Source organism: Hyperoodon ampullatus (genome assembly GCF_949752795.1).
Source record: "Hyperoodon ampullatus genome assembly, chromosome: 13".
Taxonomy (NCBI): domain Eukaryota; kingdom Metazoa; phylum Chordata; class Mammalia; order Artiodactyla; family Ziphiidae; genus Hyperoodon; species Hyperoodon ampullatus.
In genome coordinates this window covers 42,385,708-42,409,673 of record NC_136926.1, presented here as the reverse complement: position 1 = coordinate 42,409,673, position 23,966 = coordinate 42,385,708, and the positions used below count along the sequence as shown (strand labels likewise).

Below are 23,966 nucleotides of genomic sequence, written 5' to 3'. Positions count from 1 at the left end.
TATTGTGTTTTCTGTCTTCTTTCATGTGCTTACTTTTTAATATTTTTTTGCTGCATGCAATAAGGTCTGTATCAATAAGAACCCCATAAAAGATTTTGGTCTTCAGAATTGCCTTTTTATATAAAAACAAGCAAAATTCAGAGGGAATATTTAATTAAATATTAGACATATGGGTTGACTGCATTAATTTTAAATCATTCCTGTAATATTTCCTCTTTTCATTTGGTCCTTCAGATGCTCACATAATATGCAAATCATTTTAGAATGAACACAAAAGAAACATTAAATATATTAAAATCTGCATTTTAATAAAATTGTCAATGCATAATACATACCTTGCTTCTAAAGAAGAATGATAAAAAGTAATAAAAGGGTAATTTAGGCACAGAACTATTTAATATCTTTTTATATTTTACAATTCAGTGAAAAGTAAATGTAGAATAAAAGCTTGGGGCTCAGATTTGAAAGTGTTCCACTCAAATATTCTCTCCTTTTTTTTTTTTTTTCCCTGAAAGGTTCTCGTTGGTCCCACCCTGTGTACAGTACACTCACAGTGGTACAGTAAACTCACTCTTGAACTCTCAACACGGAAAATGAAATGTTCCGATGCTCTTTGTTGCAGATGGAGTGGATGTGGAAGATGACCCCACTTGCTCCTGGCCAGCTTCCTCACCCTCGAGCAAGGACCAGACTTCCCCCAGCCACGGAGAAGGTTGCGATTTTGGAGAGGAAGAAGGTGGCCCTGGACTCCCTTATCCATGCCAATTCTGTGACAAGTCGTTCAGCCGTCTCAGCTACCTAAAGCACCATGAGCAGAGTCACAGCGACAAGCTGCCTTTCAAATGCACTTACTGCAGTAGGCTGTTCAAACACAAGCGGAGCCGAGATCGCCACATCAAACTCCACACCGGGGACAAGAAGTACCACTGCAGCGAATGCGATGCCGCGTTCTCCAGAAGTGATCACCTGAAGATCCACTTAAAGACTCACACGTCCAACAAGCCATATAAATGTGCCATTTGTCGCCGTGGGTTCCTGTCCTCTAGTTCCTTACACGGACACATGCAGGTTCACGAAAGGAACAAGGACGGTTCCCAGTCCGGTTCCAGGATGGAGGACTGGAAAATGAAGGACACTCAGAAGTGCAGTCAGTGCGAGGAAGGCTTTGACTTCCCGGAAGACCTCCAGAAGCACATTGCAGAGTGCCACCCCGAGTGCTCCCCGAACGAGGACCGGGCGGCCCTCCAGTGTGTCTACTGCCACGAGCTCTTTGTGGAGGAGACCTCCCTGATGAACCACATGGAGCAGATGCACGGCGGGGAGAAGAAGAACTCCTGCACCATCTGCTCCGAGAGCTTCCACACCGTCGAGGAACTGTACAGCCACATGGACAGTCACCAGCAACCGGAGTCATGCAACCACAGCAACAGCCCTTCCCTGGTCACGGTGGGCTACACCTCCGTGTCCAGCACGACTCCGGACTCCAACCTCTCAGTGGACAGCTCGACCATGGTGGAAGCCGCCCCGCCAATCCCCAAGAGTCGAGGGAGGAAGCGGGCCTCTCAGCAAACCCCGGACATGACCGTCCCCTCAAGTAAACAGGCAAAAGTCACCTACAGCTGTATTTACTGCAACAAGCAGTTGTTTTCGAGCCTGGCGGTTCTGCAGATTCACCTGAAAACTATGCATTTAGATAAGCCAGAGCAGGCCCACATTTGTCAGTATTGCTTGGAGGTACTGCCCTCCCTCTATAACCTCAATGAACATCTTAAGCAAGTGCACGAAGCTCAGGACCCAGGTCTGATCGTTTCTGCCATGCCTGCCATAGTCTACCAGTGCAACTTCTGCTCCGAAGTTGTCAATGACCTCAACACCCTTCAGGAACACATCCGATGTTCTCACGGATTTGCCAACCCTGCAGCTAAGGACAGCAACGCTTTTTTCTGTCCCCATTGCTACATGGGGTTCCTCACTGACTCTTCCCTCGAAGAGCATATAAGGCAGGTCCACTGCGACCTCAGTGGCTCCCGATTTGGGTCTCCAGTGCTCGGGACTCCAAAAGAACCAGTCGTAGAAGTCTATTCTTGTTCCTATTGTACGAATTCTCCAATATTCAACAGCGTTCTTAAACTGAACAAGCACATCAAAGAGAATCATAAAAACATTCCCTTGGCCCTGAATTATATTCACAACGGGAAGAAATCCAGGGCCTTGAGCCCCCTCTCTCCTGTGGCCATAGAGCAGACATCTCTTAAGATGATGCAGGCGGTCGGAGGTGCGCCTGCGCGGCCGGCGGGAGAGTATATCTGTAATCAGTGTGGTGCTAAGTACACGTCCCTGGACGGCTTTCAGACTCACCTGAAAACTCATCTCGACACCGTGCTTCCGAAACTGACCTGTCCTCAGTGCAACAAGGAGTTCCCCAACCAAGAATCCCTGCTGAAGCACGTCACCATTCATTTTATGATCACCTCCACGTACTACATCTGCGAGAGTTGTGACAAGCAGTTCACGTCGGTGGACGACCTTCAGAAACACCTGCTGGACATGCACACCTTCGTCTTCTTCCGCTGCACCCTGTGTCAAGAGGTTTTCGACTCGAAGGTCTCCATTCAGCTCCACTTGGCCGTGAAGCACAGTAACGAGAAGAAGGTCTACCGCTGCACGTCCTGCAACTGGGACTTCCGCAACGAGACAGACCTGCAGCTGCACGTGAAGCACAACCACCTGGAGAACCAGGGCAAAGTGCACAAGTGCATCTTCTGCGGTGAGTCCTTCGGCACTGAGGTGGAGCTGCAGTGCCACATCACCACCCACAGCAAGAAGTACAACTGCAAGTTCTGCAGCAAAGCCTTCCACGCCATTATCCTGCTGGAGAAGCACCTGCGGGAGAAGCACTGCGTGTTCGACGCCAAGACGCCCAACTGCGGCGCCAACGGGGCCTCGGAGCAGGCACAGAAGGAGGAGGTGGAGCTGCAGACCCTGCTGACCAACAGCCAGGAGTCGCACAACAGCCACGACGGGAGCGAGGAGGACGTGGACACCTCGGAGCCCATGTACGGCTGCGACATCTGCGGGGCGGCCTACACCATGGAGACCCTGCTGCAGAACCACCAGCTGCGGGACCACAACATCCGGCCCGGGGAGAGCGCCATTGTGAAGAAGAAAGCCGAGCTCATCAAAGGCAACTACAAGTGCAACGTGTGCTCTCGAACCTTCTTCTCGGAAAACGGCCTCCGGGAACACATGCAGACCCACCTGGGCCCCGTCAAACACTACATGTGCCCCATCTGTGGGGAGCGCTTCCCCTCCCTCTTGACTCTGACCGAACACAAAGTCACGCACAGTAAGAGCCTCGATACCGGAAACTGCCGCATCTGCAAGATGCCGCTGCAGAGCGAAGAGGAGTTTCTAGAGCATTGCCAGATGCACCCCGACCTGAGGAATTCCCTGACGGGATTTCGCTGTGTGGTCTGCATGCAGACGGTGACCTCCACCTTAGAACTCAAAATCCACGGGACGTTCCACATGCAAAAGACGGGCAACGGGTCTGCGGTCCAGACCACGGGGCGTGGCCAGCACGTCCCCAAACTGTACAAGTGCGCGTCCTGCCTCAAGGAATTCCGTTCCAAGCAAGATCTGGTGAAACTTGACATCAACGGCCTGCCATATGGTCTGTGTGCCGGCTGCGTGAATCTCAGTAAGAGCGGCAGCCCGGGCATCAGCATCCCTCCCGGCACGAGTAGACCAGGCCTGGGCCAGAATGAGAACCTGAGTGCCATGGAGGGTAAGGGCAAGGCCGGGGCGCTGAAGACGCGCTGTTCCAGCTGCAACGTTAAGTTTGAGTCTGAAAGTGAACTCCAGAACCACATCCAAACGGTCCACCGAGAGCTGGTGCCAGACGGCAACAGCACACAGTTGAAAACGCCGCAAGTATCGCCCATGCCCAGAATCAGCCCCTCCCAGTCGGATGAGGTAAACTCGCCTTTTTAATGTTTGCTCTTTAACCTCCTCGAGAATCTGTCTCCGCTTTACGTTTACACTTTGCTCAGCTTTATTTATTGTCAGGTGCCGAGAGATGCTTGGATCAAAATGCAGTGGTGGTTTTTCCCCATAGCCATTAGCTAGCAATTACTTGCCTCTTGATAAGCAGCATTTTGGCTTGAATGGTGCAAAATAGGACTAATTCCAGACTCCCTAGGATATTGTCTTCTCTATGACTGAAGATACCTGCACTCATGCCAGCACTACCTGAGATCTGGAATCTCAGTGTAGCTTCACTGCGAGTTGAAATCCCCAGCTATGACTTGTGTGTATGGCAGAGAGATAATGACATAAAAGTAAGATGCTATGAGCCAACACTCTGGCTTAGAGTAAATTAAAAAGAATATATATATATATTTGTGGATAACAAATTGGATAGGGGTGGCTTTTTAATACCATGTTGTCAACACTCACTGTTTCTCTTTGTCTTCTGGGTAGTGAGGAAGATGTTTCTCACAACAGGATTTTTTCAAAGCCCCTACATTTATTAAGCACCACACGGTCAACATTCGTTTTAAAGGCACTCTCCCCAAGTCTTTGCTCTCTGGGTTTGGGTTTCAAAGTGAACATGTTTTGTTTTTTTTTTCTTAGTTGAAGAGTCGTTTCATGTCTTTTTTCCCATAATGAGCCTGAAAAACAAGTTCATTTACAGTGAAATAGTTTTGTAAGTCATCATTCCTTGAAGCTGAGCAGAGGATGGCTCATTTTATTATAATTTCTTTATGCTTTATCACCTGGTTTCTAATAGCTCTCTCCCCTTCCCTACCTGCCCCTATCTAGAGATCCATCCAAATGAAAACCCCAGGGAGACCTATCTCCCTTCAGTCTGGGGTCACTGCCTTTTCCTTATCTTGTCTCTGCACTCACACCCTCTCCAAGGTCCCCCTGCATCTCCCTGCAGATAGCCATCACTCAGCTGGTAGGGGAAAGCTGAGAAGACGAACGCAGAGCCCATCCTCCTGAAATGTGCATCTGTGTGACAGGCAAACTCCCAAACTTTGAAGCTGCCTTCCCTTCTCTCCTCCTCAAGTAAATCCGCACCTTTCTCTCATCTAAATAAACGAAATCCTTTCAAACTGGAAGAATGTTGTTTTGATAATGGTTCATGACTCATGTGTTGGATCAAATCATTTCTTTTGAAACAAATATTTCTAGTTGTAATCATATGAAATGAATTACTTTTTCCAACTTTTTTTTTTTTTTTTTTTTTGGCGGTACACGGGCCTCTCACTGTTGTGGCCTCTCCCATTGCGGAGCACAGGCTCCGGACGCGCAGGGTCAGCGGCCATGGCTCACGGGCCCAGCCGCTCCACGGCATGTGGGATCTTCCCGGACCGGGGCACGAACCTGTGTCCCCTGCATCGGCAGGCAGACTCTCAACCACTGCGCCACCAGGGAAGCCCTTCTTCCAACTTTTTATCTCAAAAATGTTTAAACTTATAGAAAAGTTAAAGGAATAACACAGTGAACATATGTATGTGTCCGTGTATCCATGTCACAAGTTTATCAGATATGAACATTTTTCTCTCTCTTTGCAACCTTTTTAATTAACCTGAGCTACATGAAAGTAAGTTGTAGATAACATATCTCCTAAGAAAAAGGGCATTTTCCTATTTAACCACAATATCATTAGCTCAGGCAATTATTGAAATCAGCTAAAGAAATTAAAGAAATCCATACTATCATCTATAAGTCTATATTCAGATTTCCCCAAATCTCCCCCAAATGTTTTATTTTTAAATGCTTTTGAACAAGAATTCTTAAAAAGTTTATGCAGAAAATTATTCCTCTCTTTTGTCTTGTTATGCTTAACATATATAGAAGAGTTTTTATATTCAGGTTTAATTTAAATAGTATATAAAAGGTGTTTAAAATGAATGTGTGTGTGTGTGTGTGTGTGTGTGTGTGTGTGTGACTGTGGTGGTATGTGTGCATTTAAAATCAAGCAAAATCTAGCTTTTGTGTCATAGTAGATTGTTTATGGAGAGACAAATGCCTGTTTCTTCTTATCTGTTCATGGTTTAGATTTTCTGATATTTCTAAATTGCTCTATATTATAACACCATTTGAGGTGAAATATTTTAAAAATGAAGGAGGACATATGATTAGTCTTTATCTGTTAATTTGGTTAGAGTTGATTAGGAAAATTTATCTTTAAGGGATGGTCAAGTCTTCAATTATACCTAAAATCTTAATGATAATTTATAAAGCTTAACTATATGCTTCACTTACATAAAATGATATATAAAGTACTTTAAAGTACTTTTTAATTTTAATTCTTAGAATAGTGTTTTTTAAGCACCTGCTACTGAGGGTTAAAAATGACTCCATGCAAAAGAGTACCTCCTTATTAAATCTGATTAGTAACTTGTAGCAGTGTCCTTAATTGACCAGATATTAGGATTCAGTTGTACATTTTTCTTTGTGCCTTAACAGTACACTAATCTATTCAACATTTTCACCATTGTTACTATTTTTTCTTTATTATACTATTTGTCATAAAATTTTATGGGCCCACTTCCTTTCTGATACTCTCTGCCATAAAAAATGTAAAGTAGACCATACTATTTGGACTTGACATAGAAAATTATCTAAACATATGTAAAGTTTTATGAAAAGGAGCCTAAAAAGAATGCATCGGCAAGAAAAAGACATATAATAAATATTAATTTGTCCCCATTTTTTGTTAGTCAAGTTAAGCTTCTATGACCTCTCATTGTGAGTATTGTGTAAATTTTTCACCAGTGGAAGTAAAGGCAAAGTTATTACATAAGACTTTGCCAAAAGACAGGCATGCCATGTGGGACTAAACTTTATCACAAAAAAGAAGTATCACATGTATGTCCATTGACTTATATGTCCTAGGTAGGAACTGAAGGACTTAGCAATGTAGGTGGTATTTTCATCTCTTCTTCTTGCTGAGGATTGAGGCTTCAGAAGAGAAAAGAAGGGAATAAAACCTGAGTACCTAGGTGTTGTCAAGAACCAGATTAGATTTTTCTGGGCTATGACTTACAGTCACATAAGGGTATTGATAGATGCTGGAATGTGTCTTTCAAAGACTGAAAAGAATGTTACTCTGTTGAGACTAGAGTACCTATTTAAAAGGGATTTAGATATAATCTGGGGAAGGATAAGTACTATATAAACCCATATAATCCAAGAAATAGATGAAAACCTAGGCATATGACAATTAAAGAAGAATAATATTAGGTAGCTGTCATATGATGGAGAAATTTGGAATTGAAGACAGAAGATCTGAATTTGAACTCCCATTTCTTCTGCATGCTGATTTCTGAATTTGTGAAAAATGTTCTCTTTGTACCAAAATTCTATAATTATTAATCTAAATTTGCCATGGAGACTTTGTTTTGAATAAAATATTTGGGGGTACCTAATCATTTCTGTTTCCTCCTCAAAGGTTGACCATGATATAAATTTGTACCTGCAGTGATTCCATAAATGGTAGAGAGAATTTGAGAGAGAAAGAACAGTGGACATCTAGCTTCTTCCACATGTGAAACACCTCGCAGACTTACTGACATTTACTATGTGTTGAATAAATGTTAGTTCTTCTTTTGGAGTTCGTTGACACTGGCTTGGCTCCCTGGTCAGGTGCTGCCCTATATGGACCTCAAAATGTTGTCTCATGATGATATTGGAAGCATGTGTCCATCTGCCATGGTTTTCTTAAGATCCTTCATATCCAGATTTCTCTGAGGGATTATATATTCACATTTCAATTCACATCATCCCCACAATTCTGTTGAAATTGCTCTTACAAGGGTTACAAATTATCTCCTTGTTTTTAGATGCCTGTACGGTGCCACAGAATCAAAGCTAGAAGGAACAGTGGAGATGATCTGATTAAGCTGCCTTATTTTACAAACAAAACAGACCCACATAAATTGAGATCGGTCTAAGGTCACACAGTTAATAAGTGGTAGACAAGAGACTCCGAGAATCCAGGTCTCCCAACTCCAGACTCAAGACTCTCTTTTCGTAATTCCACTGGCACTTTCCTCTAGCTGCAATCTCATCCTTGTCCTTTTCATAAAATCCTCTCGGTGTTGCAGTCTTATTTTCTCTTGTCATTCACGTCCTCCACCCGCTGCAAGGGATCTTCTGCTTCTATTGCTGCACCTCAACTGACTGTTCTAAGGTCTCTACCGACCTAGTGGATGGATGTAATGCTTTTGGTTTTTTTTAAAGAGAATTTATCGTAGTTTACCTGCTTCTCTACTTATCACTGTTGGCCATTCCCTCCTAATTGAACCTCTTCCTGCCTTCCTGTTTCCCTTCGTGCCTCTTTGAATGTTCCGTGGCCCTCTCTGTCCTCTACTTGCTTCTGCAAGATAGTGTCCCCATTGCTACTGTCACTCTACTGAGCCCCCCACCCTGATTCATGTGGCCTCATCCACTCCCAGGGTTTCAACCACCACCTTTTACTGATGGCTCTCCAAATGGTGTTTCCAAAAGACAGGAGGGAACTTATGGAGGCTGATGGTAATATTCTGTATCTTGATTGTGCTGGTGGTTACGAGACTGTATGCATTTACTAATACTCACCCGATGTAAATTAGTGACTTTTTGCATGTGAGTTACACCTCAGTGAAGCTATTTCCCCAAAAAAAGGTGTCTTTGAAGCTATTTCCCAAAAAAAGGTGTCTTTGACTCAAACCTCTCCTCTGAAATTCAGGCTCATACACGCAGCTGCCTGCTGGATATATACGCACTCACATGTTCCTGTGAACTTCAAACTCACTGGGTCCAAAATAGAACTCATCATCCTTTCTCCAAACCTGCTTTTTTTCTTAAGTATTCTATTTCACTTGTGGATCCACTGATCTTCTTAGTCTTTTCTTTTTCTCCACATCCAGTTGGCCATCCAGCCATCTCGATTTCTACTCGTATGTATTTCTGAATCAATCCCCTCTTCTCCATCCTCTTACCACATTTTAAGTTCAATCTCTGATCATCTTTCACTAAACTACTGAAGCAGCCTCGTAACTGTTCCCTCTGACTTTAGTGTTACTACTTTCAGATCCATCCCCACACAGCTGCCAGAACCATCTATCTAAAACACAAACCTGAACAACAAGCCCCTCCCTATTTGGAACACCTCCATCCCTATAGGATGATATCATAACCCTTTTATTGTGAAATGTAAGACTCTGTAGGTCCCTGGTAAAATTTCTCCCTCTTTCCTTAGCTTTCACCTTATTCTCTTCTTGGAGGTGCTTTAATTAACCCGCACACAACATGCTGCCGCTGTATCTTGCTAAGGCTGTCCAGTTCCTTCTGCTCAAATAATCCCTCTCCTCCTGATTGCCCTCTGTCTTCCATGAGGCTGTCCATCTTTCCCTTTAATTGGAGATCAGGTACTCTAGAAGGCCTCCTCTGGCCCCAGCTTATCACCACAAACATCTCCCTTCTCCTGGAATGCCCTGTCTACACAATATGTTATAAATTTCATATGAAAAGTGTTACAGTGCTTTATCATTATCTATGTACATTTCTCTTTTCTTCCCCTGAATTCCTTGGGGCAAGAATTTACTCAATCTGATATTCCTAAGCCCTATGATAACGCCAGGCCCATCGTAGGCAGGGGCCTCAGTGCTGTGTCTGGCTGGTGGCTCTCCCAGAGCCTTTCTCCCCCCGTACAGGGCGGTGTGGCAGGGCAGCTGGCTGCCTGGCTTTTTTTCATTCGGGAACTGCCTGACACAGTGACTGGAACCTGAAGGTATTAAATAAATTTGTGTTGTTCTTCTGCGTGTGTTAACTATAGGATTGCTATTTATATTTTTACCACATTTGGCCTCAAATCTTGTTTTATTGTTATTGAAGTGCTGTTCTAGATATTCTGAGCGTGTACGGGTCTGCTGTTATTACCCCACTCCACTTCAGTGTCTGCTTTCTCAAGGAAGTTGTAATTGTCCTGCCAAGGTTGCCGGTGGTCTCCAGGCTCGTCTCCGTAGCACTCTGCAGGGTGGACAGTCCTTCCCTGGCCGTGCCTCTCTCTGACTTCATGGCGTTCCTGCTCCTAGTTTTCTTCCTACTTCTGCCTTTGGAGATTTCTCGTCCTATGCCTGTCCTAAAAGTGTAGGAATTCTTCGATGCTCATCCTTGGTCCCCCTTTACTTCTCTGTCTACTCTCTCCATAGGCATCTCATCTATTCATGTTGCCGCAACTATTTCTTTGCTAAGAATTCCCAAATTTATGTTTCTAGCCTAGATCTCCTCTTAGTTCTAGATTACTGTGTTCCACTGACAGCTTGACTTTGCCATTTGTATCTCTTTTAGACTTCTGAAGGGTAATGTGTACCTACTGAAAGCTCTTGATTCTCTCTCCTGAAGCCTATCTTTTTCCTTAACTTCCATCATTTTTGGTAAAGGGATCTACCCTACACCCAATTACCCAAGCAAGGAACCCAGGCATCACTCCTGATTCCTCCCTTTCCCTCTTTCCACACATCTAATCTATTAATAAGTTCTGTGGGGCTTCCCCAGTGGCGCAGTGGTTGAGAGTCTGCCTGCCGATGCAGGGGACACGGGTTCATGCCCCGGTCCGGGAGGATCCCACGTGCCGTGGAGCGGCTGGGCCCGTGAGCCATGGCTGCTGGGCCTGCGCGTCCGGAGCCTGTGCTCCGCAACGGGAGAGGCCACAACAGTGAGAGGCACGCGTACCGCCAAAATAATAATAATAATAATAAGTTCTGTGGATTCCACCTCCAGTGAGTATCCCATCCCCTTCTTTCCATCCCCAAAGCCATCATTGTGGTCCAGGCTGCAGTCATTTCTGGCCTCCTGAGGGAGTCCTCTCCTTCATCTTCCACCTGCTTCCCATCCATTCTTCATGCTGAAGTGGGAAGGAGGCCTGTGGACATGTCCATCTCATGATGTCACATAAAATTCTTCAGTGGCTTCCCATTTCCCTCAAATAAAATTCCAACCTCTCACCAGTTTGTGAGACCATGCATATCCTGGCCGGCCTGGCTGCCCTCACCCTGTCCCGGTTGGCTCTTCCTCGTGCACTGCACCCAGCCTCCCAGCCTCCAGGGGGATGGGGCAGGGGGGTTCTGCCTTGGAGTCTTCACATGTGCTCCTTCCTCACTTGGCCTGCACTTCTGAGCCAGCCTCTCTGCACCACCAGTTCTTTCTCGGCTGTCAGGTGGGCCTTCCCTGGAAATCTTATCAAAGTTGGTTTCCTCCTGAAGATTTTCTTTTAAAATAGTCGTTTTTGTTTACTTGTTTATTTCCTTCTTCCCCTTTCTCACCTATGAACATCCAACAGCTTAACATAAATGCTTAATAAATATCAGTTAAATAAATGAATATAGTGTAAGTACTTCCAAATGACAAAAGTAGTGTATACTCCATCTTTGGATATATTTGCAGGTGTATCTAGTAACTAATACACATAGATGATAAGTTTACCCAAAAGTACTGAGATGCTTTAAAATTAGGTGTGATCTAAAAATATTAAATAAGCTAAAAGGCTCGAAAGTTCTAACAATTCAGAGATCATCTTCAGTGTGAAGGTCTGTTTTAAGTATCTCAAAGTCAATATTCTTCCTTTATAGTTCTTACACTGAAAATAGAAACGTATATGTTGACATGCTTACGCTCCAGAGTTCTTTTTTGTTTTGTATAATAAAAATTTCCACATGAGGTTGAAAGAAAAATGTCAATGTTTTTGTGTGTCAAATTGCTGGTATTAAGTTTTGCTAAGCTAAAGGAGCAAAAATAAATGAGTTAAGTTTCCTCTAAATAAACAATATCTTAAAATTAAGTAGAAAAATTACATGACCAAATAGATTTGTAAAATTCAAGATGTTCTTGAAATAGACTTAGTTGCTTTTCCAAGTTTAATCTGCTTTCAGATTTATTGTTGTTATGCTCAGTATTTGTTTGGCATCTACAATGCACTAGAACAGGGAGTTAATGACCGCTGACATAAGTATCGGGGTGTGGAACATGGAAGCAGCTGCCTCTCATCCACTATCTCTAATCCCATGTTCACTAAGTGTTGATCATTGCATCACACATTGAATTTGCTACCACTACCATCCCTAGATTTTCTGTACTTACTTCCAGTTCTGGATTTTTTGCTGATGCTTTCCATATGCATACAGTGGCTTTTAGAACATACGGAATTCAAAAGTAAGAATGTTTTTGTATACCACCATGAATCTTGAATTGCACATATTTGTCCATTGAGTACTAGGCCAAAGAGTTTGAAATCACCCTCTGTAGCAGTAGAATTCTGTTTAGCAGGAGCATTTTACATTTAGCTGAAATTACATCAAAGTAGAGATGAGTGAATATCTACTTAAGTTACTTTTGAATAATGAAAGAAAATGGCAAGCTACATTCTGGATCTCTTATTACTGGATGGCTCCCCTCTCTGCGTAATATAGATGCAGTTTTCTATTAGATGTACTTTCTGTTTCTAGTAATTTAACAGCCTAATTAGGAGAACCTTGTAAAGACTTTTAAAAAAACTAAATAGCCTGTTCCTTAATTGTATATATTTTTTCACCTTTTCACATTTTTTCACCTTTTAAATGTGCATGTTTTTAAGGGTTCTATTTTTAATATGTTTTTTCTTCCCTTACCCTCATTTCCTATTACTGAATTATTATCCCATACAGATGAGTGAAATATCAAATTTCAACCTGTAACCTCTCGTTAAGTCCCATCCTAGATTTTCAGTTAACTTGTTTGGCATTACCAGTTGAACATTGTGCTAGCCATTTGATCAAATCAAATCATAATTTCTTTTTTTTCCCTCCAGTTTTTGTCTGTGTTCCATGATTCTCCTAATTATTCTTGTCTGAAACTTTGTATGTATCTCCTAAATCTTGTCTGGTCTCCTAACCTTTTGAATCGGTCACTCTCGAGGTGCTGTATTTTCTCTTCTATTTGCATCTCCTGCATTCTCTCTCCAGTGCAAGTCTTATCCTTGTAAACTAACTGATCTCTTTTACTCTCTTCCTATCATAATTCACAACAGATTTATAAGTTTAGGATCTCACAAATCACATCTTCTGACCACAATACAAATACAATATAAATTAAAAAGATATTTTTTAAAACCCCATAAATATTATTTTATTTTAATAAATTCATTATTTATTTATTTATTTATTTTTGGCTGTGGTGGGTCTTTGCTTTTGCGCATGGGCTTTCTCTAGTTGTGGCGAGCGGGGGCTACTCTTTGTTGCAGTGCATGGGCTTCTCATTGTGGTGGCTTCTCTCGTCATGGAGCAGGGGCTCTAGGCACGCGGGCTTCAGTAGTTGCGGCACACGGACTCAGTAGTTGTGGCTCGCGGGCTCTAGAGCACAGGCTCTGTAGTCGTGGCGCACAGGCTTAGTTGCTCCGTGGCATGTGGGATCTTCCCGGACCAGAGTTCAACCCGTGTCCCCTGCATTGGCAGGCGGATCCTTAACCACTGTGCCACCGCGGAAGTTCCCCCAACCCCATAAATTTCAAAATTAAACTACCCATGGAACAAAGAGGGCATGGAAATAGCAATTAAAAACACTTCAAACTGAAAGACAACTATATTTTAAAACTTGTGAGATATAAATTAAAGCACTATTTAGAGGGAAAGTTATTAGAACATAAAAATACATATTAGAAAATTTTAAAAAGCTTAATATTAATGTGATAAAAATCAAACTTAAGACATTAGGAACAGAACAAGAAAACAAACCCATAAAAAATAGGAATGAAGGAAATAGTAAAGCTAAGAGCAGAAAGTAATGAACTGTAAAACAAACAACAAGGAGGCCAACAAAGTAAAACAGCAATTTTTTGAAATGACTAACAAAGTTTACAAACTTCTGGTGAGATTAATCAGGGTAAAACAACAAGAAATAAATAATATGAATAATGAAGGGGGAGCCATAATTTCACATGTGCAGAAGTTAAAAAGATAGTAGGGAAACCACTACACATATCAGAATGACTGAAATAAAAAAGAATACATAAATTCTTTTTTGCAAGAATGAAGAGCAATTGGAACTCTCTTACTTTACTGGTGAGAGTATAATTTTGTAAAACTGCTTTCAAAAACTGTTGGACAGTATATACTAAAGTTGATTACTAGCCTGCTCTACGACCCATCAAGTCAATTCCTAGGTTTATGTCTAAGAGAAATGAATGCACATGTTTAGCAAGTAATGAACAAGAATATTCATAGTAGCTTTTGCATATAAGCTTTAAGCGGGAGTCAAAGTGTCTGTCAAAATAGAATAAATGTATAAATACATTCATACAATGATATGAATTTTATTTCATTCATATGATGGACTACGACACAGAAATAAAGAAGAATGAACTACCGCTATGTAACAACCTGGAATACTCATATACAAAATGATGAAAAAAAGGAACCACACACATCCTACTGCACAACTCCATTCATATAAAATTTAAGAATGGGCAAAACTAATTTCTGATAATCAAAGTCAGAATAGTTACCTTTGGGATGGTATCAACTAGGAAAGGGCAGAAGGGAGCATTCTAGAAATGTTCCATATCTGGATCTATGGGGTGGTTACACTGGTATTTGTAAAATTCTGTAAATCAGGAATATTCTTAAGGTTACAGCAGTTTACTAAACATATGTTATTTCTCAATAAAAATTGTACAAAATGCACCCAAAACACACAAAATAAAGAAGAGTAAGATAATACTATGAAGAACTTTATGCTAATAACTGGATAATTTTGATTATATGGGAACAGTCTTAGGATGATATGTTACCAAAGCTGACTCAAGAAAAAGAGAAGTAGAATGATTCCATAAATATTAAAGAGTTAATAAATTGTTGAAAACCTTCCCACAAAGAAAATACCAGAACATACACATAATTCCAAAGCTGTGCCAGAAAGTATAAAAAGAGGGAACACTCCAGTTCCTTTAATGAATCTAGTATAATCTTGATGTCAAAACCAGACAAAAATGTAAAAGGAAAATTTAGGCCAGTTTTACTCATGATTTTACATTTTAAACTTTTTTTTTTTTTTTTTTTTTTTTTTTGCCGTACGCGGGCCTCTCACTGTTGTGGCCTCTCCCGTTGCGGAGCACAGGCTCCGGACGCGCAGGTGCCATGGCTCACGGGCCCAGCCATTCCACGGCACATGGGATCTTCCCGGACCGGATCATGAACCCATGTCCCCTGCATCGGCCGGCGGACTCTCAACCACTGCGCCACCAGGGAAGCCCTACATTTTAAACTTTTAAACAAACTAAATTCACACTGTTAAAAAAAGATTTTTATACTATAACCAAAATGATTTTATCACAAGAATACAAGGTGTGTTCAACCTCAGGAAATCAATTAATTAATTTTACCACATTAACAGTTTAAAGGAGATAAATTATACGTTTATCTCAAGAGTTGCAGAAAAAACTAAATTCAACATACTTTTGTGATCAAAAAGAACACTTAATTAGGGATAGGCAGTAATTTCCTTACCCTTATAAAGACTTTAAAATATCGTCTTCAGCAAGCATCATCATTAATGGCGAAATTTTAATGCAATTATTATTTTATAATAAAATCACTAATAAGGCTTCCTGGGTGACTTAACCAACAATGTAAGATAAAATAAAAATGAACTTACTAATAAAAAAACAGGTAACACTGAAATTGAAAAGAACCAAATTAAACTGTCATTTAAAGGTCATATGTTTGTTTGTAAAACAAAATCCAAAGAATCTAAAGACAAACGATTGTAATGAATAAAACTTTAGCAAAGTTGCTAGCTACCAAATCAAATCATACAAGTTAATTTGATTTTTATTCATTACCAAAAAAGTTAGAAAATATGAATTTTAAAATAATTCCATTTATAATAAGCTCAAAAATAGGTACTTAGAAATAAATCCTATAAGGTGTGCAAGACTATGGAGAAAATGATAAAACATTATTAAAAGATATTGTTAAAGACCTAAATAAATGATCAGATTTAACTTGTTCAGGAATAGGAAGACTCAATACTGTTAAGCTCTCAATTATCCCTAATTGGATCTGTGGACTCACAGCTATTCTAGTGAAAATTTCTACAGGTTTTAAAGTGTATTCAAAAAAATTTTTTTCTTTTTGGAACTTGACAAATGTATACTGGGGCTTCCCTGGTGGCGCAGTGGTTGAGAATCTGCCTGCTAATACAGGGGACACGGGTTCGAGCCCTGGTCTGGGAGGATCCCACATGTTGCGGAGCAACTAGGCCTGTGCACCACAACTACTGAGCCTGCGTGTCTGGAGCCTGTGCTCCGCAACAAGAGAGGCCGCGATAGTGAGAGTCCCGCGCGCCGCGAAGAGTGGACCCCGCTTGCCACAGCTAGAGGAAGCCCTCGCACAGAAACGAAGACCCAACACAGCAAAAATAAATAAATTAATTAATAAACTCCTACCCCCAACATCTAAAAAAAAGAAAAGAAAAATGTAGACTGAAGAACAAAAGGTCAAGAACAGCAAAGATACTCTTGAAGAAAAGGAGCAGGCAGGGTAGGATTTGTCCTACTCTGTAGTCAATTTATAATAAATCTGCAGTAACTAGGATGACAGGATATTTGTCCACAGAACAAAATAGAGATTCTCTGAAAGAGATATCAGACTGAATAGAGTAGAGCTGTCTTTGCACCTCAGTGGAGGAATGAATGGAGTATTCAACTTAGCCATAGAGAAAGATAAAATAAAATTGAGGCCCTACTCACGTGTATAAAAATGTGTGAAAGGGCTTCCCTGGTGGCGCAGTGGTTGAGAGTCCGCCAGCCGATGCAGGGGACACGGGTTCGTGCCCCGGTCCGGGAAGATCCCACATGCCGCGGAGCGGCTGGGCCCGTGAGCCATGGCCGCTGAGCCTGCACATCTGGAGCCTGTGCTCTGCAATGGGAGAGGCCACAACAGTGAGAGGCCTGTGTGCCGCAAAAAAAAAAGTGTGAAAGAACAAAACCATAAATCATAGAAAAAAATATAGAGAATTTTTTATGACCTTAGATTAGGGAAAGATTTCTCAAATAAGACCCAGAGAGTATAAATCACAAATAAAATGATTGATATGTTCATCTACATTAAGAATAATAACTTCTATTTATCAAAAGTTACCATAAAGTGAGCAAAAATAAGAACTCCAAGATAATAAAATATAGTTATAACACATATAGTTGGAAAAAGTATTAGTTTCCTAAATAGATAAGAAATAGCCACAAATTAACAGGAGAACTCAAATCACCAAATAAGAAAATATGAAATTAACACAAACAGGCATTTCACAAAGAGGAAACATGAAAATCCAGTAAACATGTGAAAATGTTTAATCCTCATCAGTAATATGGGAGATGCAAATTCAGACAGAGAATAATAGATGATTTGAGAAGACCACACAGGAAGCTAAGTTGGGCACACAGGTGTTTGTTTAATAGTTACTATTTATATATTACTTATGTTTACTGTTTGTAAGCATTTAGTATTTAACTTAAAAAGCAAAATAATCAGAACCATAGTATGCAATCAGTATCACTTATCATAAATATAAGATAAATATAAAAGTAATACAATTAATACAAAATAATGTTTTAAAAATTCTAGCTATACTCATACCTGCAAAGGTTTGTGAGTCTGAAACCTGTTCTTTCATTGTTACAAGTAAGTTTGTCAAGGTTTGTAGAGGTATTAAAGACATATTAGCATCTTAGTGAGACTTTTTTCTTTTGTGTAATTAGAAAGAGCAGTATCCATGCCTTATAGTTGAGGTGGTGCATATCTCACACTTTGGGGAACATTAATCTATAGCATTAACTTTTTATTCCTCAGCTGGTGCTTCAATTTAAGATAAATTTATTCATTTCCTGCAACGTACAAGGCATTAGGCTATCAGATTTGTATAGAGGATGAGCATTATACGAATATGGTTATTTGAATACATGTCTTTCTTCCCAGTATAGCCCCCTGAGGGCTTATAGTTTACTAGGAAAAAATTAATGTATAGCAATAAATACAGTATAAAGTAGAATGGAATATGTGCCTTAATAGAAGTACTAGTGAAGTGCTAAAGTAGTTCAGAGGAGATAGCAAATACCCAGGCAGGAGTTAGCTTTGCAGGTATCTGTATAAAGAGCAAGCAAAATGGAAAGAACTCCCAAGCAAAAGTCCAAAGGCAGCAGTGTGCCTGGTAGGCTTAGGAATAGCAAGGGAGTAAGCATGGCTGCAGTAAAGGGAGCCAGAGTGAGGGATGCAGGCAGGGTTACATGGTATCCTCCGTGTTTCTCAGGAGAGTTTCTTAACACATCATAGGTTCTTAGTCAACACTTGCAAATAATTGAAAGCTGGTGATTAAAACAAATGGAAAAAGAAACAAAGAAGGAACCACACATAAATAGAACGTAAGACTTCTCCTAAGTATGTAATAGATGATGCAATTGGTGTCATAAAGAGATTGAGTGGCAGGTGAAATCCTATAAAAAAAAGATCCCCATATCAAAGCAAAAGATTGATTTTGTTCAGTTAAACATTATATTACATAAGCAAGCCTTCAACTGAGTCTGAACATGTTTTGTTATTCAGAGATTGCCTCTGTGGGTATGGAGAGCTTACGCATAAGCCACATAACGTAATAGAAGAAAATATTGTACTTACAGAAAAACCGAGTTCAAATAACAGTTGACAGAACCATCTGTGTGATCTTATCTAGTCTTTCCTAAGCTTGAGTTCCTTCATTGCTAACATGGGCATAATCCATATTTTGCCTACCTTATAGTGTTATTGTAAAGAGCAGATCATGTGTTTATAAGAAAGTTCTTGGTAAACTGAAGCACCTGACAAATGTTGCATATGGTACATCATTTATATAATATCTGTGTATAAGTCAGCACATATCCCTATGTATGTATGCACACATTCATATACTTTATATCTAAAATGTGCTTCAGTTAATTTATTACTATAATCTAGAATAATTTTATCTAATGCTAGAACTATGGATTATTCGGTGAAAATGCATTGAAATCAGTCATCATATGTCTACAAAGTTGATTATATAGAAAGGCATAATCAAATATTAAAACAAATATAGAAGCAATGAAATCCAAGGGACAAAGAGAATGTAAAAGCCACAAAGATAAAGAGAGACAGCATCAGGCAACAATAGAGACAGCATCAGGCAACAATAAATATAAAAGGTAGAAAAACATGTAAATAGATGAGTGTATAGGTGGAAAAAGGAATTATAGATAAGAAATCGAAAATGTCCAATAGTATTATTGGATTGAAACATATCATGGCGAGCAGGAGAGCAAAAAAATCGTAAGGAAATAATATCTAAGAAAGTTAAAAATTGTAACTGAAAGGCATAGTAAGTGAATACCAAAATAAGACACTTTCTCCTAAGCTCAAGAAGCAGGTGAATAGTTTGAGAGGTGGTTAATTTTAAAGAACTATTTTTTGTTTGCCTAAAACTCACTAGCCATTTTCTTCATGGATCAAATATATTTACATTCTGGGGAAAGAAGAGTGGTGAAATTTTTGCTTTTGTTTTTGTCCTTGGACAGGATTTATAATTTAGATGCATAAGCTCTTGATTTATTTTTGTAATAGAGTACTATGTTTTAAAAATTACTAGTAAGTGATTGAGAGATATTTTGAAGCAAAGACATACCACGATTAGAAATCAAAGTGGCATTGATAAACCTAGCTTGACAAAGTCTGATGTTAATGTACTCCTCTTAAGATAAATCTAAGGATTATCTTGTGTATTTTATAAGTGTGGCGTACAGTAAGGAAGCAAAAATGAGCTTCCTGATTTCATAAGAGCTCATGATAAAGAAATTTCCAGAAATAAAAATTTAATTATGAAAGCGACCACATGTTTAATAAAGATCATTTTTTAAGAAAAAGTAAGAGGAAGAACAGAAGAGTGGAAAGAGTTGGAGGGTGGGTAGAAGGAAGGGTGGGAGGGGAGGACTAAATAAGATAGTTGAAAAACTGGCAGGAAGCCCTCTAAGTTTAATGTCTATACCCACTAGGACTGGAAAATTGAAATCGTTTTGGTGGAAGACAGATCCTTTTAGCACCATTAATTGGATCTGGATTGATATCATTTTGTTATACAAATTTAAATGATTCCAAAGCAGACAGTCCCCAACTGCTGATATTAATTTGCATCTAGTTCATTCATTCATTTAACAGTTACTGAGTTGCAGACACATGGCAGGCATTGTGCAAAGACACTGAGTACACAGTGGCAAACATCGTAGATATTGTTTCATGTTTCTCTTGGCAAAGACTTAAACCTTCTAAAAGCAGATGTACCCTCATATAGTGAATCATATACATATTAAGATGGTGAGGAGTTGACAGGATTGGAAAAAGGGATATTCTCAAATGCCTCGTAAGGATAGTCACATTGAAATTACAAAATGTCTTTTAAAAGAATGACTGATTTATCACCTGGACTTTTAAAGAATATCTAGAAAATATTACAGTGCTTGTCTTGCACAGATTCTATATAAAATTTCGAATTTGATATTACCATCTTTTTCTTAATGTTTCCCCTCGTATTCTATACTGTAGAGTAATATTCTCAAGGCCCTGTTGGGAAAGGGCCCCATATTTTCTTAGCTTATATTTTGGGATATTTTTAATTTGAAAAACGTCTAGCTTTATAAGATATATTATCAATAATAATTATGCAGAGGTTTTTCAGGTCCATAGTTTAAGTTTCTGGGATAATCTGAAGGAAGGCTGGGTCTTATCTGGTTGTACTATGCAGAATTTAGGTATTTTTGGTGGCAGCAATCTGGTTCCCTCCAGTAAATTTCTCTGAAAACACTTACTCTTGAGTATACTTATAAAAAGCCCAGATCAGTTCTCTTCTGTGTGGTTCAGCCACTCCTTCATAAATGCTCCATGTCAGGCAGTGGGCTGGGTAATGGAGCTGTAGAGGGGAAATAAGACATAGTTCCTTAAGTGACAGGAGACCTTAGAATGTAATGTGAATAGATGCTTTGAGTATAATATAGGAAATTCCAGGCTAAAAGTAGACACTGAGAAATGAGAACCCCCCAAAGAAGGCAGCAGGTAGTAGCAAGAACCAGCGATGGAGAGGTGGCTATGAAAGCCATCCTGCAGCACAGGGCCAGGAGGAGACACAGTAAGCTTCAAGCAGGATAACGAGCCAGCGTGGCAGTAGTTACCAATTCCTTTTTGTAAATGTGCGCACCCATCATATAAATGTGGGTGTATTCATGGTGACCCAGAGTTCTAGGCTTGCTAGAGCTTTCTGTGAGTCATTTTCTGTGAGTCACAGACAAGGACACTTCATCTCTCTGGGGACCTCACTTTGATTGTCTGTGATGAGGAAATTGAAATATTCACTTGTCCCTCTCAGTTCTCAAACTCCCCAATATTCTATATAAGCTTGTGTTAGTACCTTTGAAAATATAAAGAATATGGTGGCATTTTATTCTATTTTTAAAAGATATTTTTGGAATGATGAATGAGGAAGGATTGAAGAAATCCAAATAATTTCAGTTAAATCAAGGGATTAAAAGAACCCCACCACCTATATATTTATATACATGGTAACTGCACAGTATGTTTTAGAATAGGTAAAGTCAAGGCAACAGACCTCTATCCTCAAAAACTTACTGTTGAAGAGTACAAACAACAAGAATAAAAAAGTAAACACCCACGTTGTTGTGTGGGTGTTATTGCTAACAAGCTTTACGGAGCAGGTGGGATTTTAGAAGCAATCTGAAGGAGAAGAGAAGGGTGTTGTCACACGCTTCAGTAGGAAAGCTGTTTAAGTGGAAGGGATGGACAAGAGAAGGCAGAACCCGAAATGAAAATAGGGAGGAAGAGAGAAGCAAAAAAAAAAAAAAAAAAAAAAAACTGCTGGGAGTAGGAGGACAGGAGGTAATATATCTCATTGGAATAAGAGTGATAAAGGACCAGGCAATTGGGGCACATACAGGGTAACTGAGATGACCCAAATAAGAGGGAGGATGTTCTGTAGACGAAACACAAACTACCAGAATGTGCAGTATTCCTTTTACAGAAGAATAGCTACAAGGATAGATTAGGAATATAAACAAAAGGGAATCACTGCGACTCCACAGGAGCCTTCATCTAAAGAGAAGTGGAAGGAAGCAAAGATTTTTTTATTTTACAATGAACAGGTATGAATCATTCACACATTAATTGATTGTGTGTAAATATTTACGTTATGTATGGCATAGATACAAGATGGGTAAGACAGAGCCCTCTCCCTACCCTTACAGCCCTTTAGAGATAAATCAGTTTTATTGAAATAATTCTGATACAACATGTAATGAATTATAAGAGAATCAAGAGGAAACTTTTATGATTTAATATTAAATAAAACTTCTCTCTATGTCAGCCTTTTGATATGTATGACGAGTCTCTAGTAAATGGTACTAGTACTCCTAAAGAGTTCACAAACCTGTCTACATTCTCAACTTGCTTTGAGGGCAGAAGTTATACACTTAAGAAAATATGTCTTAATGAATCCTAAAATATTTTTTTCATTCTCACAAAACTTTCTCCTGGTCTGTGGTTGGATTTTAAATTGTATTATCAGCCTTCGGGATTGGATCTCCTTGGGCATACGGTGCAATTCAGTGGTGTTGCAATATAGTACTTAATGTTCCTACTCCTTCATCTCTCTAACTGTATATCCCCAATATCTACCAGCCATACCTCTTCATTTTGAAAATGGTGAGACAGAAGGGAGGTCTCAGATTTTTAAGGTGAAAACACTCAGTATATGGTTGGAATAACTGACAAGGAAAATTGACCCTAATTTGGTGTAAGGTAAGAATTTTGACTTCTTCTTTTCCTCCTCAGATTTATGTTTATAAAAGACTCATTATTCAAACTACTATTTCCCCAGTCCCAATTTCTTAACTTTCTTGAATGATATGAGTGTTTACAAAACAGTACAGGAAGTTAATTACTATGAGTCATAAATCCCTTCATACTAGGAACTAGCAAAATATTACAGTCATGGGTAACTAGGGGCAAACTCCCTAACTCAAAAAGAATCAGCACATGCTCTGGTGGGGTTTTTTTCTTTAACCTTTACTACAGCAATAACTTAATTTGTGTTATTCAGCCTCTTCCACTTCACTGGTGCTGTGTAAGGTAGAAGAGAGATTTGCAGGCAGAAATAGACAAGTCCTAAATAATACCTTAGGAATGAAGGTGATGAATGTGCGATGCCTCTTAAGATTGTCCATTGGACAATCAGTGAACAAAATTTATTGACTGTTCGCTTTATGGATAACATTATAGGAGATTGATTTAGGTAAATTTACAATGGCATAGAAATAGCAACTGAATACATAACATTAAATGAGATCATCTAGATGAAGATCTCTTAGTAAGGGAGATAAGCTAGATCCCTTGGAAGAGACTCCAGTAGCTGAATCAGGAGAAATCTGAGAACTGGAGATGAATAAGTGAGCCTAATAAAGCATCTCTCTCCAAGGGAAATTTGGGCTTAAATTCAGTTTTTAATGTTAGCCATCAAGTTCAAGAACATAAAAAGGCAAATTTTGAGGGAAAGAAATAAATGTGTTAGGAGACAATTCATTTTATTTTTTTAAATAAATATATTTATTTATTTATTTATTTTTGGCTGCGTTGGGTCTTCATTGCTGCATGCAGTCTTTCTCTAGTTGCCGTGAGCGGGGGCTACTCTTCATTGCAGTGCGCGGGCTTCTCATTGCGGTGGCTTCTTTTGTTGTGGAGCACGGACTCTAGGCGTGTGGGCTTCAGTAGTTGGCAGCACGTGGGCTCAGTAGTGGTGGCTCACGGGCTCTAGAGCGCAGGCTCAGTAGTTGTGATGCACGGGCTTAGTTGCTCCGCGGCATGTGGGATCTTCGG

General features: G+C 40.0%; 1 protein-coding gene across 2 annotated transcripts in view; it reads left to right on the top strand.

Annotated features, from left to right (window-relative positions):
- ZNF521 (zinc finger protein 521) overlaps positions 1-23,966 on the top strand; it is a 265,231-nt gene that overhangs the window by 116,178 nt on the left and 125,087 nt on the right. For both annotated transcript variants that reach the window (XM_079718024.1, XM_079718023.1), the window contains exon 3: positions 623-3,975. In XM_079718024.1, coding sequence (XP_079574150.1) covers positions 623-3,975 — 3,353 coding nt within the window. The remainder of the gene's footprint in view (positions 1-622; positions 3,976-23,966) is intronic.